Source organism: Calidris pugnax, unplaced genomic scaffold (genome assembly GCF_001431845.1).
Source record: "Calidris pugnax isolate Ruff unplaced genomic scaffold, ASM143184v1 scaffold171, whole genome shotgun sequence".
Lineage (NCBI taxonomy): Eukaryota > Metazoa > Chordata > Aves > Charadriiformes > Scolopacidae > Calidris > Calidris pugnax.
In genome coordinates this window covers 1-24,359 of record NW_015091064.1, presented here as the reverse complement: position 1 = coordinate 24,359, position 24,359 = coordinate 1, and the positions used below count along the sequence as shown (strand labels likewise).

The following is a 24,359-nucleotide window of genomic DNA, read 5'->3' as shown; positions in this document are numbered from 1 at the left end:
ATATATATGCATACAAATCATGAATAAAATTATTCTAAAAGTATTATGGAAAAGTTTATGTCTTCCTCTTTTTTTTTTTTTCTGAAAAAGAAATCTTTCTCGAAATCATTCAGAGGAAAAGAAGAGAAAAATCAGTAGAAATCAATAGAAACTATAACATGAATGCAAAGCACATAATGAATAATCTGTTAAACTATCAAAAAAAAGCTGTTGTCTGTCAAAGTAGATATTAATCTCTGGAAAATAGTGTAGAGGTTCTCTCAGAAGTTCATGGAAGGGCCGCATATTTTGCTCTTTTTACCTTCCTTGAACTATAGCAACTATATAGCAATTCCTTTACAGATATAGGTGCCTGCCATCCATCCTGTAGCTCGCCCTGCTATGAGATATCTAGATATTTATAAGGGAAGTGAAACTGCATCTGCTTTTTGAAATGGAGTAATTGTATTTACAGTGCTCTGTTTTCTCAGAGAACCAAAACATATAGCCTAACATCCTTAAATGTAAACAAAATAATAATATGATAAAATCATCAGACTGTGGATTTTAAGCATAACAAATATGTCAGAAGCCACACAGAATGCACACAGTTTCAATTCTGGGTAATTCTTTGTATAATCATTTCCCAGCTTATTTTTTCTATATAATTCTTCACTTAATACTTCTGTAACAGGCCTCTAATTTTTCTTTCCAAACTAAATAGTATTTTTTGATATTTTTGATATAGAGTATTGTCACTCTCTCTGGCTCATGCCATAGCAAATAATTTGTCTCTTACTATTACCAGTTAAGAATCACTAAGCAGAAAGAGGAGTTATAACAATCATCTTGGACCCACAAACCCTGCTGTAAATACACACAGAAAATGCTCTTTGTGGAGAAAGCAACAAATAGAAGTTTTCACATTGCTGTTGCAATTGCCTTTCTCCAAGGGGAAAGATACAGTGTCCATGCCTCATTGAACATGGATTCAATGTATTTCTATTACAAGGAACAAGAACTTCATTATTCCTACTGCTATAAATTGATGAGAGAAAAAACCTGAGTTTTTGAAATTATGCTCTCTAAAATGTACCCTTAGGTCATTACGAAATAAGAATCTCTGTCACTATTTCTGCCAATCAGTGTCAGCAGATTGTTAAATATAATTGTCTTGTTATTTTTTGTGTTGACATTTATTATTTCCCACCTGATGAAACAGGCTCCTTTCCTCTAGAGATTGATGGTCCTCCTGGAGTTTACATCAATATAATGTTAAGACAAATGATAAATGTTTCTGTTTTGTTTTATAAGAAATGTGCTATATTTTTGATAGCACAATTAGATGATTCCTTTGAATAAATTCCTTCACACAAGAACTTTGAAACTCTGTATATATGAGATATTTTTCCCTTGAAAACTACATCAAGTTAGCATTTCAGTTTCTCTTAACAAAACACCATTTTTTCTTACTGTCCTGTGATGGGTCTAACTTTACAATAGCGTTGTTCAAAGCTGCCTGTATAACCCTCATTGAAAGTCATTGATAGGACACATCTTTTTAACAAGACACTATCTAAAAGTGTAATGATTACTTTGCCTGCTGCAGCCTCATTTCCTGAACTCTGAACTAGTAAATCTCATGCACCAAAAAATACAGGTAAAAAAAGACACCCACAGTTTTATATTTTTTTCTGATTTGACTCTCTATATCAATGGACCAACATGTATTGATCTAGTTATAATGGAAATACTTCATGCCCAGAAAAAGGTCCTTAAAAATTAGTTCACACATATAAGGTAGTGTAGAAGAGAAACCATTCCGGGATTTAGGTTGCTGGTCCAGTGCCTACTTGCTATGTGACTTTGTAGAAGCTCCTTATGTCTCTGACCCCCTTCTTCTCTGCGTTGTTCTGATCATGATCTCTGCCTGACAAGGTCTGTTTCTTGCTCTGTGTATGTGAATTGAATGTTCAATACAATGGAGCATTGAGGTCCTTTTGCATATCGTCTACACTACTGTAATGCAATATTTAATTATAATTAGGCAGGGTGTAGCAGTCTGATGTATTGTTACAGCTCTCCCCTTGTAGGAAATGTCTTGGTAATAAACGAAATCCTTTGTTGAAAGTAAATTATAATTTACCGTGACAGGGGTATTTTTTGGAGAGTCTTTAAAGTTTAAAAGTCATTAACACTGGCTCAAAAAAAAAAAAAATTCAATTTTTTAATACATGAGACTTACTTATGCATGTTGAGATTTTAATATATAATTCACTTTCAGTGGCTTTTATTTAACCTCTGTTAAAGATCTAAAGAAAAGAAAGTTTCAGCCATTTTTCTGGAGTCATATAGATAACAATTCACTTTTCTTAAATTGCATTTTTCATCTGGTCTCTGATTTTAAGAAGCTGATAAATAATTATTGTTCATGTTGCAATTTCTTCATGCATGATGGCTATAATGAAACAAAACTTCTTTTGTCTGGATTTGGGGAATACAACAGTTTCATTCTGCCCAACAAGTTTAAGAAACTCCAACTTTGTGACAAAAGGCTGATAGTACACAAGCTAGAGATCATTCTCCCAAATCACAAAATGAGTCCGGAGTTTACACATCAGCTGTCTGTTCCAAGTGATTCAGGAATGGACACCCATCCTGGGTTTTGTCATTTCCAGGATAGATGTCTACAGTGTTTGAATGCCATTTCAATAATCACAAACATTTTCTGATGCCCAACCAAAATTTGACAGATAGCTACCCCTGTTCAGGACCGTCTAGCAATCTCCAGCCAGCCAGTGATAAAGCCTTCCCTGATGTACGAGGCTTGAACCGACTGTGGAAGGACGTTCAGCATCACCCAGAATGATGAACCTTGTGTAGGGAGATAAGCAGGGGTAATCAGTGATAAGTGAGGACACCAGGCACTCAGGAGCAGAAGCAACTCGGGATGCTAGTGGGACAAGTGAAGAGGCAGGGTTTTGGGGCTTTTAGAGGAAAGGAGGGTAGATACTTGAGTGACATGCCTGGGATGCTCTCCCCAGCCTACCCGCAGCATGGGGCCGCCCTGTTGTCATGCATAGATCTGGTCTCAAGTGCATGCAACAGAAAGCTCATGCCAGGTGTCTGGGTCAAATTGGTATTCTGTCAGTTATCACAGCTCAAGCGATGTCAGTGGAACGATGCCAATTTGTGTAACCTGTGCCTTTGCTTTCTTTTGAATGTGTCATGTTCTGAAAGTCTTCTTCCTGAACAGTGCCGAGTGCGTTCCCTCCCACAGATGCCATTAGTGATCAAATGCTCAGAAGATCCAGCCCTTAAATCTGCTCCATGTTACCCTTCACCTCTGTCATCTCATACACGGGCAGTCCAAGGATCAGGAGCAAGATGGGTACATTGGGTAAGCACAGTATTTAATATTCTTCTTTTACATTAGCTCTTGTAGAATTTTTCTCTTACCATCTCCAAAAGATGAAAATTAAAAGATTTTATGGAGCTTTTCAATATTCATTCTTGCAGCAATTCTAGTCAGAAATTATTGAACTTTTGCACTGTGTTGAATTCCATTTAAAACTTGTCAAGAATTTTTTGACTAGCCACTTTCTGTGATAAAAAGCCAGGCTGACAAAATGAAAACTTTTTTTCCAAATGTGACAGGTCCACCAGCGATCAAGCAAGGAAGGATTTCTCAGGTTTAGAATGGATTTTTCTGGTTCAAATGGCAAAGGGTAGCACTGGGGTAATTACCAGCTTAATAATTAGCTTCCTATCCAGCAAATGAGAAAGGCATGTTCAAGATGCAAATAGGATCAAGTGAATAACATTTAAGCAGCATATTATTTGTACAAGAAGCGCTTGCTCTCTCTCATTTTGGAGAGGTTCTACTGTAACATAAGAGTTAGATATTCAGTAGCTCACAGAAGCTCACTCTGACTCTGATAAAAGTGATGGTATCTAAGACTACATCCCTGCATCCTTTTAATTTTTAATGGAAAACAGAGAAACTGCATTGTGAGAAATTGATGGTGATACCAGCTGGTACCTGATGATAAGTGCATCCCATCCTGCTGCTAGAGAGGGACAGAGAGAGGATTTGATCTGGGGTCTGTCATATCCCAGAGGAATAACAAATGCACCACTACAATGAGGTGGATTCTTTCAACAATCTTTGAGATAAGAAAACTGCCCAGATCCATGGGATATTATGCATTACAAGGCTCATAAAAGTGCTTGAAAGGCAGCCCAAGCCTAACTGGACTGATTTATTTGCCATAAGAACAGATATGGTGTAGGTAAACTTAATTTCTGCTATTGAATGAGAATAGAAACATGGGCACAGCAAGAAATTAAACCCCCAGCTCCCTCAGAGTGGAAGATTGTTTGCAGCAGCCATTTATAAGTTGTTTATAAGCCTTAAAATGTTTACTATTTCACATTTTGTGTTGACAAACTAGTCTGTCAGACATGATCAGTGAGGTGACAAAAACTAATCTTCTTTTCTTCCATTGGATAACCTCCCTCAAGCCAGAGAAGCTGAGAGAAAAGTTTTCTAATGAGAACTGGGTAGCATTTTCCTTGACAGTTATTTTACTCTACCTTTTTACAAAGCCACTTATGATCCCCTCCACCCCCCGATATTCCTTTTTTATTCATATTTTAACAACTGAGTTGTTCTTTGAACTGAGTCAATTAGCATATAAAGGATAAATTTTTCATTCTAGGGAATTTTTAGAATTAGTGATGCTGTGCCCTCTGGAAACAAGCCTGCTTTTACAGCTTCTTTGCCTCAGCGCTCCAGCAGAGTGCACATAGCTTTGCTGATGCTTCTGTATCAAGGTGAGCTGTTTGTTCTGCACCTTCTTGGACAGATGTGATAGCTTGGATTCAAAGGATATTTCATTAAAAAAGAGATCTAATGCCTTCTTTAGGGTCATTTACTGTTTTATTGTAGTAGCATGTGATTTTCTACTGCCATCTGAAACAACAGGCAACAGGGAAACCAGAAATAAATAATGCTCACCCACTTTTTAGTTCTTTTCCCTAGTTATTCCAGTTCCTGCTTCATCTTTCTGAGTTTCCTACTGTTATAATTTGAAAGTTAGGGAAGACTTTTGAGGTCAAATATTGGGATAAAGAAAATTATTAAAAACATTTAGTCACTTTTAAATTGTATTATTATTAATTCAGGAGATCCTAAATAGTTTGCAATGTAACAAAAAAAGTTGGCTTGATTTTTTTTGGGTTTTTTTTTTTGTTTTTTTTTAATAATACAAAAAAGCTTGTGCTTCTGCATTTCTATCTATGATGTATCACTCAGCCTGCAAGTACTGATAAAACTAGGATTTAAGGTAGCCACTAACAAATTTTATAGAGATGATAGTATCAATTCCTGGAATCATAAAAAGAAATGAAGGAGAAATGGAAAAAATACCCTCAATGTATGAATTTCTTATTAAAACATCATTTTTGGTCTTTGTAAAAGTGTCAAATTAAGCCAGAAACTATGATTTTGGAACGTGGTACGTACAGGGATCAAATTTTAGGCTCATTAAAGTTGAAAGGAAAGTAGTACAAGGGCACACCTTGAGAACCTCACAGGAAGCATAAAAGTTCTACTTGCTAAACCAGCAGTTTGTAACACATCAGCAAAGAATGAAGAATGAGGATGTTAATAATGCTCTGTTTTACTGAAGCTGTATTAATACATGACAAAGGGACCAGGACTACTTGCTGTCTTGGAGACAGCAAGAGTTATTCCTTGGAGAAAGTAAGGTGAAGGTGCAAGATGAGGAAAAGCTCCCTAAACTTTAGCTGGCCTAGAATCAATGAGGTTAAGTGCTACGGGATCAGCATGCTATTAAACAGACAGCATTCATTTTAGTTTAAGTTTGGGAGAACCTGGAACAGCTAGAGAGAAATCCAAGGGCTAAGGGTAGTTAAAAACTCACATTTCTTGGTTTATTTTTCCTTTTTCTAATTTTCCAAATTTTGTGGTCTTATAAAATATTTGGAAACTTAACCTTTTCCTTCTCAATCATAACTTATTTTCATTTTAAGTTTAACTAGCTTTTAAAATGAATCTGAAAAAACGGGGGTTCTCTTTCATGTGAAGAAAACAAGTCTACATAAAGTGAATGGTGAAGACAAACACTTTTTAAGGTTTCAAGTGAAAATTTAGAGCATCTCCGTGGGCTGGTTGTGTTTCATGTGAATGAAATGGACCCTCAGAGAATGCACTAGGAAATATTAAAAATTCTTTAGTTGTTGAGTCATTTCAATATCTAAAATTTACAGCATAATTGTCTTCTGTATTTTTTAAGTGTGGAATTTAAGATTCAATTATATTCAAATTCATATTTCATTGTAACAAGGTGTTGCATGTAATGTGGAAGAGAAGTCTATTCAGATTTAGTAAGTCCACAAAACCCAGAACTTGATTAAACCAGATAATTAACATGAAAGCTGTAAATAGAAAATAACACTTAAAAATAAAATAACAGCGTACAACAATGTACGCAGCAAGAAATAAGTTTTTAACTTCTGTATAAATTGGGCTTACTCTAATGAATTCCATAGTAAAAGTCATACGGCCTGTTATTAAATTTTTACTCTTTCCCTCAAAATCTTTTACATATACTGCTGGAATGAGCAATACTGGCATGATCTTAAATTCAAAATTCCTATATTGACTTTGTGTTTATCCATCTCCTTTGATTAGTTGTCCAAGGTGTACCTCAATTACTAAGTGTTAGGCCACTAGAATGTGGCCTTTCTTCCCATCACTGAAATTCAGCCTGAACGTTGAGTATTTCATGCCTTACCTACTCATTCTCTTGATTCCTCCAAACTGTTCTTGCATAAATCTTCCAAAACGTTCCTTCAAAGATTACCACGGTTTCTCATATTTTGGTTAATTATGCTGTCTTTAAATCATTTAGCAATTTTCCCAACTATCTTAAACTAAGTTCCTTCTTCCTGCTGTATATTGTTACTGATACTAGTAGTAGTACTAGTGATAGTAGTAGTAGTCTACGTATAATTCTTTGCTAAGTAGATGGGCTATTTTGAATAAAAGCCATTTATGGAACATTGCATGAGGCAGTTTTACAGAATATTTATCTGTATCTTATCTATAGTGATAGTTCCCTTGAAATGTCATGTATATTATCTATGCATAATTTCTTGCAGTCTTATCTGTATAACTCGTTTAAGAAACATATATGTGATCTTTAAAATAAAATACTGGAACAGTCCCATCTTCTCTGAAATACCAGTTCCTTTAAGAGATTTTTGTTAGGTAACCTAGTCTGGAAGATTTTACTTCTCGTACTGTAGAATTATTCCACTTTTTGTTCAAACACTGAAGAGAGACTATTTGTCTGATTTATCATGGAGTTTTTATCATGTTTTATGGAAATAGTAAAACCAGGTCAATGGGCTGTATTGGTTTTATACTTATCTCATCTGTTGCAAATCTAGATTCATTACAGTCAGTGAAGGTGCTTGTTCTAATTGCCTGATAAGGCAACCTGATAAGCTGTACAAAAAAACCATATTGAATTATAAATTCAGTATACTGTTTCTATTTTTCTGATAAATCTAGCATCATTTTTGATGGCCATGATTTAAGTGAGGAGTCTAAATTGGTATTTACTTTTCTCTCATCATTCTAGGCTACTCTATGACATGATTAATATGCTTCTCTTGCAGTGGAGAATGAAGACGACTTTTCTTTAAACTAGACATGTGATTGCACTATAAATGGCTCTTAGGAACATCAGACACTTCAATTTCCATAATAAATGTTTTCAACATTATCTCTTTAAAACACGTGGAAGAAGAAGAGTTTTTGTGGTAGTTGCAACACTGAAAATTGCAATTCTGTAAAACTTGTCACATTCTTTTTGTTTCCCAAACAGTTTCAAAGAACTGCATATAAATTTTCAATTCAGCTAAAGACGAAAAGTTTGAAACAGAATTGAAAAATTCAGCTAAAACTAAAAATTTCTAAATAAAGGAACTTGATGATAAGGGACAGCTCATGTTAATCTTGTATCCTGTATTAAGAGTCCATGGAAATTATCAATTGTGTGGATAACAATTTCTGTGTAACCTGAAGGCCCTTGCAAGATCTAGCTCTTGTGCTTTACAGTATTCTTCAGATGATATTGTTGCAAAGGCATACCTGTAGGACTATATCTTTACATACTAAGCGAGGGCTCTCAGCCTGTAACTCTGAGACATGCAGCATGTACACTGCAGCACATTTGAACTCTTACAGGATGAACCAGGGGCTCCTGAGGTGATAGAAGCCAAGATGGACACACCAGTGACATATCACAAAAGAATTAAGAGGTGTTCCTCTGAGAAGGTGGCACAGCTGACAGCCAAGCTGAAGTATCTCTACACCAATAGAAGCAGCATGGACACCAAACATCAGGAACTGGAAGCCACTGTGCTGCTAGAAAGATACCACCTGGTTGCTGTTACTGAAACTTGGTAGGACAAACCCCATGACTGGAGTGAAGCTATTGATAGCTACAGGCTATTCAGAAGGGACAGCCGAGGGAAACAGAAAAGAAAAGGAATGAAAATAAAGTAGGTGGGAGAGGTAAAGAGTTTGACAGTAGGAAAAGTGGTCACCAAATGACCCAAGCTAAAAGCCTGAACATAAATTGTCACAGTGTCATATTGTGCTCAGGGTCAGGAATTTGCAAAATATGATATGTCTAATCATGACTGTAAAAGAGCATAGATATGATTATGACTATTTTGTGGAAATGGTTTGGAACGTCATTGTCATATTAACTTAATAGAAAGAGAAAGGAAGACCCCAAACTTACAGAATACCGAAATACAGAAAGTGCTCTGAAGCTCACTTAATAGATTTTTCTGTAAAGGTATGAGGGAAGGGAAAGCATCTCCCACTCTTTTTGAAGGAAAATATTTTACTTCTGAGAAGTAGGTAGTGTACATGAAATGTAGTTGTTCTTGCCTTGGCCACACCAGCATAAAAAAGCTCAGTGTAAGTTAAGTTATACTGTGGTTGAAAAGCCTTTTTGATACCTAGAGGATACATTTTAACAACTATACACTCGCTCTATTTGATCCCATTGCTGCTCAGAGTAAAACTAACATGATTTTTTAAAAAGTATTTTTACCTATATAAATACAAACATTTCTACAATTTATTAGCAAAATCCAGACTCAGAAACATAGGAGTGGTAGTCCATGTTTCCTCTATCTTGAGAGTTGATTCACAGCACTGGGTTTTATCTTCTTGTTCATAAAGCAAGCAGTTCTTTTATTACAAATAAATAAAATAAAGTTTTCTGAACTTGTTAATGAACACAAATGTAAACAGTGCCAAAATGAGGGATTTTTTTGTTAGCAGTATAGTGGCCCTCCAGGCAAATAGTAAGAAATTGCCAAAATAAAACAAAATAAGAAACGACATAATTAATGTTCATACAGCTAAGTGAAAACATGGGTTCCTTTTTGTTTGTGAAATGTAAAATCATCAAACAGAATCTTTTAAAATTATGCTAAAACATTTTGTCATGAAACTAATGCAATCATCAGCAATGATTTCCAGACACCTTGTTTTTCTGAGGTTTTCTTTTCTTCTTTTTTAACCCCAGAAGAATGGCTCTCCTGAAGTACTTTCCGCATTCTGAGCAAAGGAGACAGAACTGGCTGCAGAAGAAACAGTTATTTGGGCAATGACTCCACAAGGTGTGAATGATAAAACACCATCACTGGATTTTGGGGGGTGTGGTTTTGTTTTATTTTTACTGTTTTGTTTGGATTTTTTTTCTGAAATTGAACTGGGGAGCTTACCAGAACAATAATTTTTCCATTATTCGCCTCTCTCTTCATTTTTACTTTAACTTAACTCTTCTGCCCAGAGCTTTCTCTGGTTCCTCTCCCCATCCACTCATCTTGGCACTCCAGGGTAGCAGCACACTCTACCCATATGCCCAATGACAGGTGCTTTATGCGCTCCCAGGATCCTAAACTTATTAATATTAAGGACAACAGTGCTGTGCATCTTCTTGTTGTTGTAAGTTTGGGCTCTTTTGCTGGAGAGATGTCAGATCTGTCTCAGTGATATAGCTTTAAGTGGAGCAGTGAGTGTAAAATTGTTATTCTGGGTGAAAATATGGAACATGCAGCATTGCCTGAGACAGCTATTAATGTTCTGTTTACTGGCTCCTGGGAGATGCAGCATCTCCATCCTTTCCAAAGATAGCTGAATGCAGAACATCTGAGAGATTAACTAGGAAAGACCAGGAAAAACCTGCAAACAAACATACAATGAAAACTGTAAGACAGAGTATAAAAATTAAATCAGCTGTGAAAGAGCAAACTTTAAAGGAAAATAAAAGGAGAAAGGAAGGCATCAGAAACATTAAAAAGTCAGATATGTGTTAAAACTCATAGGTGTACGATATCCAGCTGTGACAGTAATGCAATATACAATTACATCCTTGCTTTCAATTCAAAGTGTTTCCCAGAACAAGCATGTACTCTTGACTGTACACTGTGACTGATATATTCAGTGCTTGTTTCTTCTCTTATCTTCTGCAGCTTCTTTTTCTTTTGACACTTAAAAGCACTATTTTTAGCACGTTGAGGCAAACAACTAATGCTTCCTTTAGCTGCTATTTCACTGAGGTACCTAAGGGTGGGATAGATTTGACACCACAAACACCTACAGAGTTCCCGTCCTGAGCAGGACAAATCCCTTTAGCTATCGCAAAAACAAAGGTCAGAAAGTTACAGGTCCTTGTTCCAGCATTTTCCAGCTGCTATGTGTGAGCTGTGTAGTTTTCGTGATGGCAACATCAGGCTCCTGTGCTTGGTGCAGCCTGTGATTTTTTGACATTTCAGTCTGACTCTGTTTGCATTTAGCATCATGAGCTGATGATCTTGAGTGTTAAAACTGTGTGCTTTAGAGCGAAATAATTTGCTTCAACAGCTAGTAAAGAGCTAATATTTTATATCCATGGCTTTTATTCACAGAGTAGATAATGAAGCAAACATTTATTCCCTTCCACCCATGAACCATGTGGAGGAACGTTTTTCCTCCAGATGGAAAATTGCCAGGATCACCCTGGCAAAGTGCAGTAATCAATAACAAGCTAATCAATACACAGCGACTACACTGCGATTCTTTGGTTTAGATCTCCACAGACATGAATTGCTTCCTTCACTTGTATCTCTCTATATAATACCTATATCACATATACATACACATGTGCATCCACACATACACACATAGTCATAAACATAGGTGGTTACTGAATTTAACCTTTGAAACTTTTAAGATATACTTTCTGTAGCTTTAGCTCAACACATGCTGGGGTCTATACATCTCTGTTTTAGTTGTATGTTATCCCCAACAGCAATTGAAACAAGCTATTTCTTTTTCTACAGCTACAAATTCAAGCAAAGCAGAAAATATCCAGAATGCCAGAACAAAATCTGCCTTGCAGTAAAGCATGACTGATAGTAGTATGTAGGTAGATAGATAGAAATCAAGTAGTCTAAAGTATAAATGTGCATCTTTGCACTTAGTTGCCCCCAAAAGTATCAATATAACAATACAAACTTATTTTCGGTGAGATACAGGGAATGGATGTCTGAATAACTGTATTTATTAATAAATGTGTTATATTAAAATACATTATTTTGCCTTATTGATATATAGCAATTATTTTATAATGTTACTATATACATTCAGAAGAAATCAGTAAACCAAAATTAAATATTCATATCAATACAGTGATTAATCTATTAAGCATTTCTATTTTAATTGAAACTATCTTGCCTTTCTTCTTCATAAATTGTAACAACAAAACCTCTCAAAAGCAGAACAAAGAAGTAAGAAACAAGAATGAAACAGAAGATTAAAATAATTCTACATGAGGAAAAAGTGAAATAGAAGATAATTTTCATGACAATTAATAGAGGAACAGATTAATTCTTTAGACTGTTCAAGGCACTTTGGTATCATGGTCATTAGTTAAGGAGTTATTAAGTATCTATAAATTTCTTTCAAGTTTCTTTTCGGAAATTCATCAGCAGATACACTTAACCCATGTAAATAAAACAGGTCTGTCAGCACCAGTTTTATGTGACAACTTAATGAAGACTTGATCAAGTTATGAATCTTTTGACTTACAGCTGGATTGGCATCATGCTTTGATTTGTTAAAGAAGCTGAATTTTTAACTTGGCCTTTGAAGTGTACAGCAGGAGCAAAAGGAAAACCCAGTGGAAAGTTGTCTCTGGACAGATAAAAGTGAGGCTAAAACTGCCCAGTATGAAAGTTTCTGCATTTTTTCTGTAGTTACTTTAATATTTCAGTTCCTCTTTCTATCTTTTCTTTTCTCAAATTATAAACTTGAATTAGGACAAAAGTATTACTGAGGGTTAATTAATTAGTGTTATGAAATCATCAATTTTGTTATATTGAAAAAAGATTATCATCACCAGAGTTCCTTTCCCAGAGCAGAGGATGCTTTGGGTCTTACAATACAGACTGACTTTTTGTGGCAGCACAGCATTTCAGTAGCAGCAAAGCCATTATCATTGCCCATTTTTACCAGTGCTATATTTTATCATACTTAGGAGTTACATGCTGCAATTCCATTTGTGTATGCCATGTATTGAGCAAGCAGGCTTTGAAATTACAGTTTAACTTTCAGCAGAGAAATTTGTCACATGTCCTTCATAGCTGAAAATAAAAAAGAGCCTTTTAAAGAAACATTAATCTGACTAATAAAGAGTGGTAACTAAAATTAAAGTAACCTCTGTTGCAGTCAAAATATATGAAGTTATAAACTACCTGTCCTTGTGTTATGTGGTCCTGAGCTAATGAATAGTTCATGAACCCAGCCTCAGTCCCTTCTGTCACATTACACTATACCTATTTGACCATAAAAGCCAGTTGTTCTTTTTATCTGATTTCCCTCACGTGCTGTGAATTTTGTGATTTTGCTCAGTTTCAATGGGAGAGGTGCTGTGCCTTCTACTTGACCTGACCTGTAAAACCTGACACTTTCCTGGAATATGAGGCATGCATTTAAAGGTAACTTGAAATATAACTTTTCCTTCTTGGGTAAATGCTTTAACTAATTCTATAGCGAAAGCTTGAAGCCAGTATTATCTTTTCCTGTTTTTGACTCAGAGTGTATTATACAGATCAGAAAGATCTCAACCGCTTTTTTATATACCCTGAGAACAGCTTCTGAAAGAGCTCTTTAAGGGAATTAGGGTGAAATGATGTTGTCTTTGTGAATCCCAGACTTCTTAGGAGGCTACAGATGTTAGTGCAATTTAGTTTCCTGGTGAAATTATTTGGAATGCTCATTCAAATCAGGTTCTAAAGTAACCTAAAGTGCTACTGCTGATGCCCTTATGCTCTGCCTGGGTCCTCCCCTAGCTGACTAATCCCACAACAGCACTGACTGGGGTACTTTTCAGCATGACCAGAAGCAGACTTTGAGGTACTTTGAAACCAAGAGTGTTGAAAATGGAGACACTCAGAGATCTCAATAATGTCTCGAAGTTAGGTTAAAAGGCAGTTTTGAATGTGGTTCTCTAACCTGTTAGTTACATAAGTACCTATATGATATTTGATCCACACTGTGCAGGAATAATTCAGTGTAAATTCCCCGGATACTTTTTACTGCAGTATTTTATGTAGTCATAAATTGTAAGACACAAAATAGTATTTTTTTAACATGATCAGGTTAATTTTTTTTCTTATTCTCCAACCTATAAAAGTCTCATTCGATGAGACTTATAAATGATTTTTCTGACACACCAAGCTAATTGCATAAGGTTTCAGTAAACAGGATACTTTATTTCACAACACAAGCATCCAACTATCCAAGAGTGATGAAGTGAAGGTCCTGAAGTCAAGTTCTTTCAGAATGTCAAAGTAATAAAAATGGCATACTAAAAATAAACGAAAGATTGTTGATCTGTGGACTTCTAACTTTTTATTCAAATATTTTAAACTCCTGGGTACTAGAATTCTGACTCTAAGAAACAGTAATGAGGTCTGACATAAGTAGACAGCTACACTGTAATGAGGAATAATTGGTTGTAATATGTACTCAGTGGAAACTGCAATTGTAGAGAATAAAATGCATTTTGCATTCAACAAAGTATTAGACAGTGAAAAGTTTGTAATCTGTCAAACGACATGTAGAGCCACAAGACACCACAAACAACATCAAAAAACTTTGCAACACTCATTATAAAGAAAAAACTTAAATAAGTTGACAAGAATAAAAATAGTTACTATATAAACCAGTACATAATACAACATCTATATGATTTATGAGTGCAGCTCTTTTGAAAATATGATCAAAGAAAAAGTGTGGATTATACCCTGCAATAAATCTCATATACATTTTTTAATCTGACAGAAAAGGTTTAAAATGCAGTCAATACTGTGGAGATACCAATGTCCTTTTTTAACAGTGGACTAGAATAACAGGATGTCTCAAGGTCATTGGTGGTTTACAGTTCTGCTACTGCCAGTTCTATGTTGCTTTCAGAGAAAGGTTGCCTGGCTCAGACCCTATTCACTCATGTCACTGAGGGTGAGATTCATCTGGCCAAATCTAGACATCTCTTTGTACATGTGGTTAGTGATCTAAAACTCTTCATAATCAAAGGAGAGGTTGACACCTCTAGGGTGCAATTCATCTCCTGAAGTAGATGCTTAAAGTGGGTCATATGAATCATGCCCTAGAGTGTCTATTTCTTTCCACTAATTATGAAGGGATCACAGAAGGGGAAGGTCACAGGTCTGCAGTAGATATCTAAAAACAGGCTAGATGAAGAACACCCAAACGTCCACCCACAGGAATAAGTGATTGTAGTAGATGGCTATTTACTGCTATTTCCAGTGCAAGAGGTTTTTCAGTGAAGTTGGTCCAGCTTTAGACAAGCAACCTGCAGAAGTCCTTTGGTGTATTAAAAGGTATGAAAATACTTATTAGGAACACATGACAGTGCTTCTTACTACAAACAACCGCAATTTGTTGACGCAAGTACTGTTGTAATGAAAAAAGTTACATTGTCATAGTATGGCCATCTTTGAATACCAACAGCTAATGAATCCTTGGTGTTGACTCATCAAAACTTTATGATAAAGAACAATAGCTCTAGTTGATCATTAAGTTTTCTGAAACTGCTTATTTTTATTGTATGAAACAATAAAATTGTTTGTATCCTATTGTAAAATTGTACACATTCAAGGCCTTTTCCCATATTTGTACCCTCTAAAAGCAGAACAAATGCAAAGGGTTATTGAAATATGCAAGTATTTAAGAAGTCAGTAATCTCTTTATTCCCAGAATTCTTAGTAAATGAACTGAGGAACTGTTTACTACTGTGCTGACAGCTGTAGATTAAAATTATAAGAATTCAGGGATGATGAGAGAGTCTGCATGTACTCTGGTGACAGCAAGTGACTGTGGTGGAAGGGCTGGTATTTATTTCTGCCACATGCTCTCATATTTCTCTGGCTGAATGATATTAAGGAACACGTGCAAGTTCATATAAGGTTGTAATGCCGGAGAAGGAACTCCTTCCCCACGCTACTTATTTGGTTCTGAAGTTTTATAATGCAGTTTTCTCTCCGTTTGTATTTTCAGGGAGCAGTGCAGGTGGGCACCTCCCCATTTGGGCCGGGGGCAGCGGGGGCTCCCCATGGCGGCAGGGAAGGGCCTGGTGGCCAGAGCATGTGCCACCTCCCAGCAAGGAGCAGGGAAAGGCCTGGTGGCCAAGGGCATGTCCCATCTCCCAGCCAGAAGCAAGGCAGCCGGAGGGGCACCAGGGCGGCCCTAGCCCCAGGCATCGAGCACCTCCCTGGGGATGAGGGCAGGCCAAGGCCAGGCTGGGATGTGGGCCTGCAGCTGGGCCCAACTTGGTGCGGCTCATGGCTGAGCAGGGCAAGGCTGCGGGGAGCTGGAGACCAGCCCTGACGTGGCATCACTGGGGCAGGGGCTGGCAGCCCCGGGAGCTGACATGAGGTCCTGGGCTGTGGGTAGGGTGAGGAGACACCTATGGAGCAGGGTGAGGGACAGTCAGGGCTGGTGGTGCCCTCAGGAGGGCCTGACATGTATGTTTCATGGTTACTTTACATTTACTTTGTTAAATTACTGCACTAGCCTTTTGTCTGAACTCAATTTTATGTTTCTTGTAATTGATGAATCAGTTTTACAGCGTGCTAAAAGTTTTTGCCTATAATTATCTCAAATTAAATTTAATTGACTTTAATAACGTTAATAGTATTAATTTATCATCTTACCCTACTTTCAGATTTTTTCCACTTTTTTTTGTTCTTTTTTTGGTGGAGTTTGCACACACAAAGGCTGCAGTCACTCAAATATACTGAATTCAGGCTAATATGTATACTAAAGACAATCCCTACACGTTTTACTACACAAACATTTTTAGCTTTCAATGTTTACAAGAGAGAATCCTCTAATATTAATCTATCGTTCTACAAGCAGCTTAAGGATGTTTGGGATGAGAACAGAACTGCTTGTCAGCCTTTGAAAACAGGTCTTTGGTAAAAGGACTAGGTCAAAAGGAGCCCTTTCTGGTTTCCATGTTATATTTGCAATGACGATCTCTTCTATATTTAAAAAGTCCTGAAGTATTTTTTTTCTTAAAACATATGATATGCAATAAACTAATGATTACTTAAAATAATTTTTAGCATAATGATATCCAACTGAATAATCACACTTGGAGTAAAAATATTAATCTTACATTTAACACTAACGTACCTATGCAGATATTTAAAAAGTAGTATAAATAAATTATATTTCCATTATTATTATTTTTTTCTACATTTCAGAGACAGGTAAATTTCAGAATCAGGAAAGTCTACTCTGACACCTAAGAATTATAGTATTTGAAAAAAAAGACATACATGATGTCAAGGACAAAAATAGGGTCAGAAATTGAGTAATTTAGTCCACTGCCAATAGGCCTAAAATTTCTGATAATGCTACAAAAGTACTTATCAGGATTTTACAGGTAATGTGGTAGCAGCAAATAATGTGTTAGCAGTCTATTATGAGTCTCAAACATGGAAGAAGTTCAAAGTAGAGAAGACTACACATTTTCACTAATGACATCTGGACTTTTTGAGTCTATTGATTCTGTTGTCTACTTTTGTAACTTTCAAGATATGAATAAAAAGACTTTTGAAATTATCTAATTTTTTTTCCTATCAAAACCTGATGTGGCTTATCATTGTCAAATACCTTAAATGTTTCTTCTATTATCTGATTATTTATATCTTCAAATATTTGTAGAATACTCTTGCTTGTGGTGTGCATCACCTCTTTCCCATCATTCCTTATCAGATCTGTTACTTAAACTTCCTAAAAGCCTTGCTTGCCCTTCTCTGAACTTTTCCTAATACATACTTTTTCAGACAGACTGCTGTCAGGAGAGAATAATTATTTTTGGGGTATTATTTGTTGTACTTAAATAGAAGGTAAGACTAACATACGATAGAAAACCAGGGGGTGTAGAGGAGAAACAAAAATGAAAAGTAAAAATCACCACTAAAAAAGGCTGGATAACAAATGTAATCAAATTAACCAGAGTGACACTGCTAATCATTTTAATGCAATTTTTCTCATTGCCAAGTGGTCTTTTTTGTTTGAGCGAGGTATGAAAATCAATTCTGTTATAACCTAATCTGGAGGGAGAACGTCTGATTCTTGGAGATTATCCTGCGGCACAGTGTGTTAGAAGTTGATATGCGTTTCTCAGTGACAATACCAGGAGCTGCATGTCTAAATCCCCATTTGCGATCTATTGTCATTACCGAGTACTATCAATCGCAAAGCACTTGTGTGCCTACTGCACAGGCTATTCAGCCTGGAAACTGCTTGCATTGAAATATGCTATTTATAAATTTGTATATAAACACAGGCGTCCTATTTTAAGCAGTATTCCCCTAAAATGACAATGAGAAATTTTTTCAAAATAGTCAAACTTTTGTGAAATTCTCATCACAGTTCAGCTTGAGCTTGGTAATTTAAAATTAAAAGAAATTGAGCTCATTTTACTGGGAAAACAGAAGCGGAGTTCCCCAAACATGCTGCAGTAGCTATGCCAGCAGAAAGATTCACTTCAGGTAGAGAACAAGTGTGGTATTCATTATTTAATTGTCTCTCAAATTAATTCTCTGTGAGCATTGTCAAGGCAGTTATATTACTGCCCCCCCTCCCCGTGCTTTTCCTGGTCTCATGAGACGACAACAGGCTTCAGTTTTGGCATAGTAGAAGCTGTGCACTTAGTTCCTCTCCAGGACTTGCTATATTTCAGTTTCTGACCAAACTCAGTTTGGTGGCTTCTTGTGCTGCTCTCTAAAGCACTAAAAGGAGTTGGCATTATAGTGCTATCTCAGAGCTATTTCTAAACACTAGAAATTTCTTCTGAGATGCATCTGCATTTGTCAGCTCTTTTTCAAAGGCACTATAAAACATAATGCTCTGAAGACAATATTTGATATTCAGTACATGCTCTCTGACTACGTTAATGGGATGCTGGTGAGATTAACTTCAGCATCTAAGGTTAAACATCTTGTCTAACTTAGTCATACTTAATCATACTTCCCATGCTCACTTTAGAAATAGGTTCCTCCAGTGGGCAATTAATTTCACAAAGAAAAGTGTGTCTTGGTTGCTGAGAGACCCTACACACAGCTTAGTTTAGACTATAAGCGTAACTTCTAAATAGCTAAAGTCTATTTTAGGTGAGATGAGTTCTTTCAAGTGCTCCAAGCAAATTAAGATAACAATGAGACAGAAAAGCTATCAAGACTTTTATTGCAAAAGCATCTGTTTCGAAAAAGTTAGGAAAAGTGATGTTGCTCCTTTACAAGCTTTATGAGATCTCTGAGAATTAATCTCTTCAAGAACATCAGAATGCACAGAGGTGGTCAACAGCAAAGCATAAAAGAAGTAACACAAATAGGTACTGTCTTTTTGTTCACGAATGATCACAAACTGTAGGAGAGGGAGTAAGATATATAGTATTTTTCCTCCTTTATTATCATACTGCCATCCAAGAAACATGAGTTTCAAAGCTGTGACTTTCAGTCTAGGAGGATAACAGTGACCTATTGTGTCAGTCCATATTGTCTGTTCTGGATGGGTAAGTTCAGGCTACCATACACACAGAAGTACATCAATGAGACTTCAGAAACTGCAGATTAGAAAGATTAAAAAAAACCAAACCAAACCAAAAAACCAAAAAAAACAAACAAAAGAAAGAAAGCCAATCAAAACTGGATCGAAATCATACTGTACATCAGCAGGATGATCAAGTATGGCGTGATGCCAAATACACGGCTTGGGGTTGTGAAATTCGGGAATGCCCTAGAGAATCTACAAATTTTCTTTACCAGTCATGTGAATATTAGTATTCATGATTAGAGATATACTTATCTTTGCTTGGTGGATGTTGATACAGAAAGTTTCTGATATAAAAACCGTCTTTATTTCAAAAGCACTAAAAATAGAAAAAACCCAAGGATACCCTTTTAAAAGGAAAATATGTGTTCAGAATTATTTGCCTAAACAATGTTTATTTACCTGTTTATTCAACTCTACCCAGACAGAACATCTTCTGACAGATTCTAATAGTGTAAGTGAAGAGAAATCCAACATCCGCTAAGTGTGATATGAGACTTCTTTTAGTAGAGGTAGCTGACCAGCCAATTTTGAAATATTGATGATGAAGAGCTACCAGGATATTGAAAATTTGAATGTAAAAGTCCCACAAAATATTTCTCATTCAAAGAAACAAAACATCCATGTTGGGTTTGTTTCTGCTGCATCTGACTCTGACTCTTTTTTTTCTGTTACAAAAACTATTGCTCTCGTTACTGCTCTAATCACACCTACCTTCGGTATTAAGGGCTTCTTTTGCTGTTGCAAGTGTTCTTACTGTAGGAAAAAAGTACAGAAAGATCTGCCTGAAAACTGTGATTGAATTTCATAAACTCAGAGCATCATACAAGAGTGTGATGCCCCGGGATGACTATTAAGCAGGTATTCTTTATTGCAGCGCTGGACGCACAGGGGATCGCTCCTCCAAATGTGCGCGCCAGACGGAGTCGGTTTGACAACATATATGCATACATACATACATATTCATGTAAGGTGTTTTAACATATTCATTAGTTTCCAGTAATTCATTACCATACGCTACCTCCTTCTTGGAATTCTCCATTTGTCAGAGATAAGATAACATTGTGCTGGCCTCGTGATTGTTTGTTGCCTACGTGCCAGCCTTCCTGTCTCGTTACTTATTGTAGCTCTGCAGGGGTTGCAGGCCCCTCTTTGTGTTCAGTCATTTGCTAAGTCATACTTAGATAAGCAAACCTTCAAGCCATTCCTGGCCTTAGATAAGCAAACCTTCAAGCCATTCCTGGCCTTATTCTTTAATTCAATCCCCCCTTTTCTTTAAGCTATTGCAAATTCTTTTGCATACTTTTGTTTACAGCCCATAATACATGTACTTGTTGAGCAACAGTCCGTACTTTCCACCATAACCAAATGTTGAGAAGTGTTAGCAGTAGGGCTACAAAAATCAACACTAGTACAGGATGCAATAAGAAGTTGAAAAACTGAGCAGCAGTTGGAGATTTTAGTGAGGTATTTAAAAAAATGTCCCACCAATGGTGTTCACCAGTTTTCTCGATGGCTGTGATGATTTTCTTTATTTCCAGAGTATTGTGCTGGACTTGCCATAATGTTTGTTTCGAAGCTTCCTTCATCTTCTTTAGCAACATTTTAATGTCTGGGTGGGAAAGCATTTTCTTAAGGACATTAATGTCCATTCCAATCTGTAGTTTAGGTACATCATTGTATAGCATGAAATTACCCATATCAAATTTACATGCTATACAACCAAGCTGTTCTCTCTTATTTCAAAAGACAGTATTTGTCGTGAATTTCCCCAATCTCTTCTAATCTGACCATCAATTTTTAAAACTGTGTATACCTTAGTCTTCTTATATGTGATATTCAAACCTGCATTGCCCAAATATCCATTCCTGGTCCAGTCTTCAGGGTCAGGGACATCATCTAGATCTTGATGGGTGGTGCAGTTCTCTGTCCATCCAGCTGTGATGTAGAAGATCATAATAATGATTTCCAGAATCGCAGTTTCGCTGATCCAGTACATTCGGAGGTCCATCTCTGCTCAAGTCAGGATCTTCCTTAAGACTCGAAGCCGTCTTTTGTAATCTTAGTTTTAAGGGTCCTAAAGGTTTCAGAAGTCCATTGCTTGTCTGGAGCTTTTTTCACTCGAGAGTAGTGAATCCAGGACGACAGTTCCTTCACTTTGATTGCAGTGAAAGTGGTCAGTAGCACTTGGAATGGTCCATTCCACTTCTCTTCCAGTGGATTACCTGAGAAATTCTTGATATAAACCCAACTTCCAGGACTAAAGGGATGGATAGGATGATCCAATCCCTTAACTCTGTTTCCTAGGACAGTCTTATTGATTTTCTCTAATTGTTTTCCCAAAGAAATAACATAATTTTGTAAATAGGAATTACCCAACTGATTTAAATCTTCCCCTTTATATTTTGTCTGGTATGGTCTCCCATAGAATATTTCAAAAGGGCTTAGGTTCTCTTTAGCTCTTGGCTTTACTCGTAGTCTAAGCAGAGCTATGGGTAATGCTTGATACCAATACAAATCTGCTTCTTGACATATTTTGGCTATCTGCTGTTTTATCATGTGATTCATTTTTTCTACTTGCCCACTGGCCTGCGGCCTATATGGGGTGTGTAACTGCCAATCAATTCCCAATAGTTTGCTAACTTGTTGCACTATTTGTGCACAGAAGTGAGTACCTCCATCTGATAAGATGACTATAGGTACTCCAAATCGAGGTATTATCTCGTTCAATAACACTTTAGTCACTTCTCTTGCCTGGTTTGTTCTACAGGGAAAAGCCTCTGGCCATCCAGAAAAGGTGTCTGTAAGCACCAATAAGTACTTATACCCCCCTTTTCTTGGGAGTTCGGAAAAATCAATTTGCCAATGGTCTCCTGGTACGTTTCCTTTTAAGGAAAAATTAAGGCTAGACTTTGTTCTTTCTGTATTCTTTCTGCTGCCTGTTTAGCCTCATAATCAGCCAATCTGTTACCTCTTTCTTGGTCAGTGTTACCCCTCAGATGTCCTCGACAATGCATGATGGCGACGCTAGCTGGTAACCGTACTGCCTCCAGTAGACGAAGTATTTCTTCTGCATGTTTGATTTGTTTTCCTTGCGCAGTAAGCAATCCTCGTTCCTTCCAGACTGCTCCATGGGCATGAACAACCCCAAAAGCATATTTAGAGTCTGTCCATATATTTATCCTTTTCCCTTTTGCCAATTCCAAAGCTCTAGTCAAAGCAATAATCTCAGCCTTTTGAGCTGACGTCCCAGTAGGCAGTGGTTGGGATTCAATTACCTTATTTGTTGTGGTCACCGCATATCCAGCTTTACGGATACCTTGTCGGACAAAGCTACTTCCATCCGTAAACCAGGAATCCTGTGCGTCCTCCAGGGGTTCTTCTTTCAGGTCTGGTCTGCTGGAGTACACAGTCTCTATTGTTTCCAAACAGTCATGCGTCAGTGGTTCAGTTGTTGCTCCACTAAGGAAAGAGGCTGGGTTCACAACGTTAGTCACTTCAATTTTAATGTCATCCGATTCAACAAGGATGGCCTGGTATTTCAAAAACCTGGATGGGGAAAGCCAGTGATTCCCTTTTTGTTCTAATACAGCGGATACCGTATGTGAAACCAACACTGTCATCTTCTGGCCCAAAGTAAATTTCCGGGCTTCCTCAATATTTAGTATTACGGCCGCTACCGCTCGTAAACATCCTGGCCATCCTTTACTTACTTCATCTAATTGTTTGGAGAAGTAAGCTACGGCTCTTTTGTATGGTCCCAGCCGCTGAGCTAAAACTCCTAGAGCTATTCCTTGTTTCTCGTGAGAAAAGAGCCAGAAAGGTTTGGTTACATCAGGCAAGCCCAAGGCTGGGGCTCTCATGAGTTCCTTTTTAAGTATTTCAAATGCGTTCTGAGCTTCTTTGGACCATATCAATCCAGTGGGATTATTTTTCAAAAGTTCATATAAAGGTTTCACTATTATTCCGTAGTTATAAATCCATAATCGACACCAACCTGTCATTCCCAAGAAGGTTCTGAGTTCTTTTACCGTCTGAGGAAGTGGGGTTTTACAGATGGCTTCCTTTCGTCCAGTTCCCAACTCCCGTTGTCCTCCAGATAATTCATATCCCAGGTAGGTCACTTGCTGTTGTATCATTTGAATTTTCTGTTGAGAGACTCGATATCCATTTAGTCCAAGAAAGTTTAACAAGCTCACAGTCCATTGGATACACTCAGGTTTTGTTTCAGTTGCTATTAATAGGTCATCCATGTATTGTAAAAGGGTTCTGTCATTGGAATGAGGCTTCCATGCCTCAAGCTCACGTGCTAATTGATTTTTGAAAATTGTTGGACTGTTTTTGAAACCTTGGGGTAACACTGTCCAAGTAAGCTGGGTTTTCCTACCAGTGGTAGGGCTTTCCCATTCAAAAGCAAACAACTTTTGACTTTCTTTAGCCAAAGGCAGACAAAAGAATGCATCTTTTAGGTCTAGTACTGTAATCCGATCTGTTTTCCTAATTTAAATCTAAGGGGTTCCAAAAGAACGCCTTTCTCTGCTGGCCAGTGGCTCCTATCACATTTACAAAATCCTTGCTTACAGGCATTACTTCTTGATTTAAAACAGAGAAAGAGGCAACTGTATCTATTAAAAATTCAACTTCTTTCTCTTGTTCCCCTAGCTTTATTTTGACCAGTGGATCTGCTAGGGTAGATGCCCCAGGTCTCTGTCAATCGGTCTCTGCTCTGGCTATCAAGGCAGGTGGGGTACCTTTAAGCTCAGGGCATTCATTTTTCCAGTGTCCTTTTTCCCAGCAATATGCACATTGATTCCTCTCCAATACATTTCCAACATTAACACCTCTACCTCTTGCCAAATTCCTTAGTCCTCCTCTAGTCCCAAAAGACATCCCCCTTCCACGTCCTCTAAATCCCCTACCATTCACTACTCCCTTCTGTTCCAATGCTGCCACAGTGGCCGTGGCCATCACTTTTGTCAGCTTTCCCCTATCTACATCTTCCCGATTTCCAAAAACTCTCCAGGCTTCTTCAAGTAATTTCTCCAGATCCCTTATCTCTGGTTCTTGCAGTACCTGGCCTTATTCTTTAATTCAATTTACTGCAGAGAGGACAAGGTCAGACAAGCTGTCAGGG

General features: G+C 37.2%; 1 protein-coding gene across 1 annotated transcript; it reads right to left on the bottom strand.

Annotated features, from left to right (window-relative positions):
- Positions 1–18,842: 18,842 nt before the first annotated feature.
- On the bottom strand, positions 18,843–23,489 carry LOC106896715. Its single transcript, XM_014956901.1, has 3 exons — positions 23,223–23,489; positions 22,197–22,700; positions 18,843–21,450 (listed from the first exon to the last, which is right to left on the bottom strand). Exons 1-3 carry the CDS (start codon positions 23,476–23,478, stop codon positions 21,260–21,262), a joined length of 951 nt encoding a protein of 316 aa, XP_014812387.1. The 5' UTR covers positions 23,479–23,489; the 3' UTR covers positions 18,843–21,259.
- Positions 23,490–24,359: the final 870 nt, after the last annotated feature.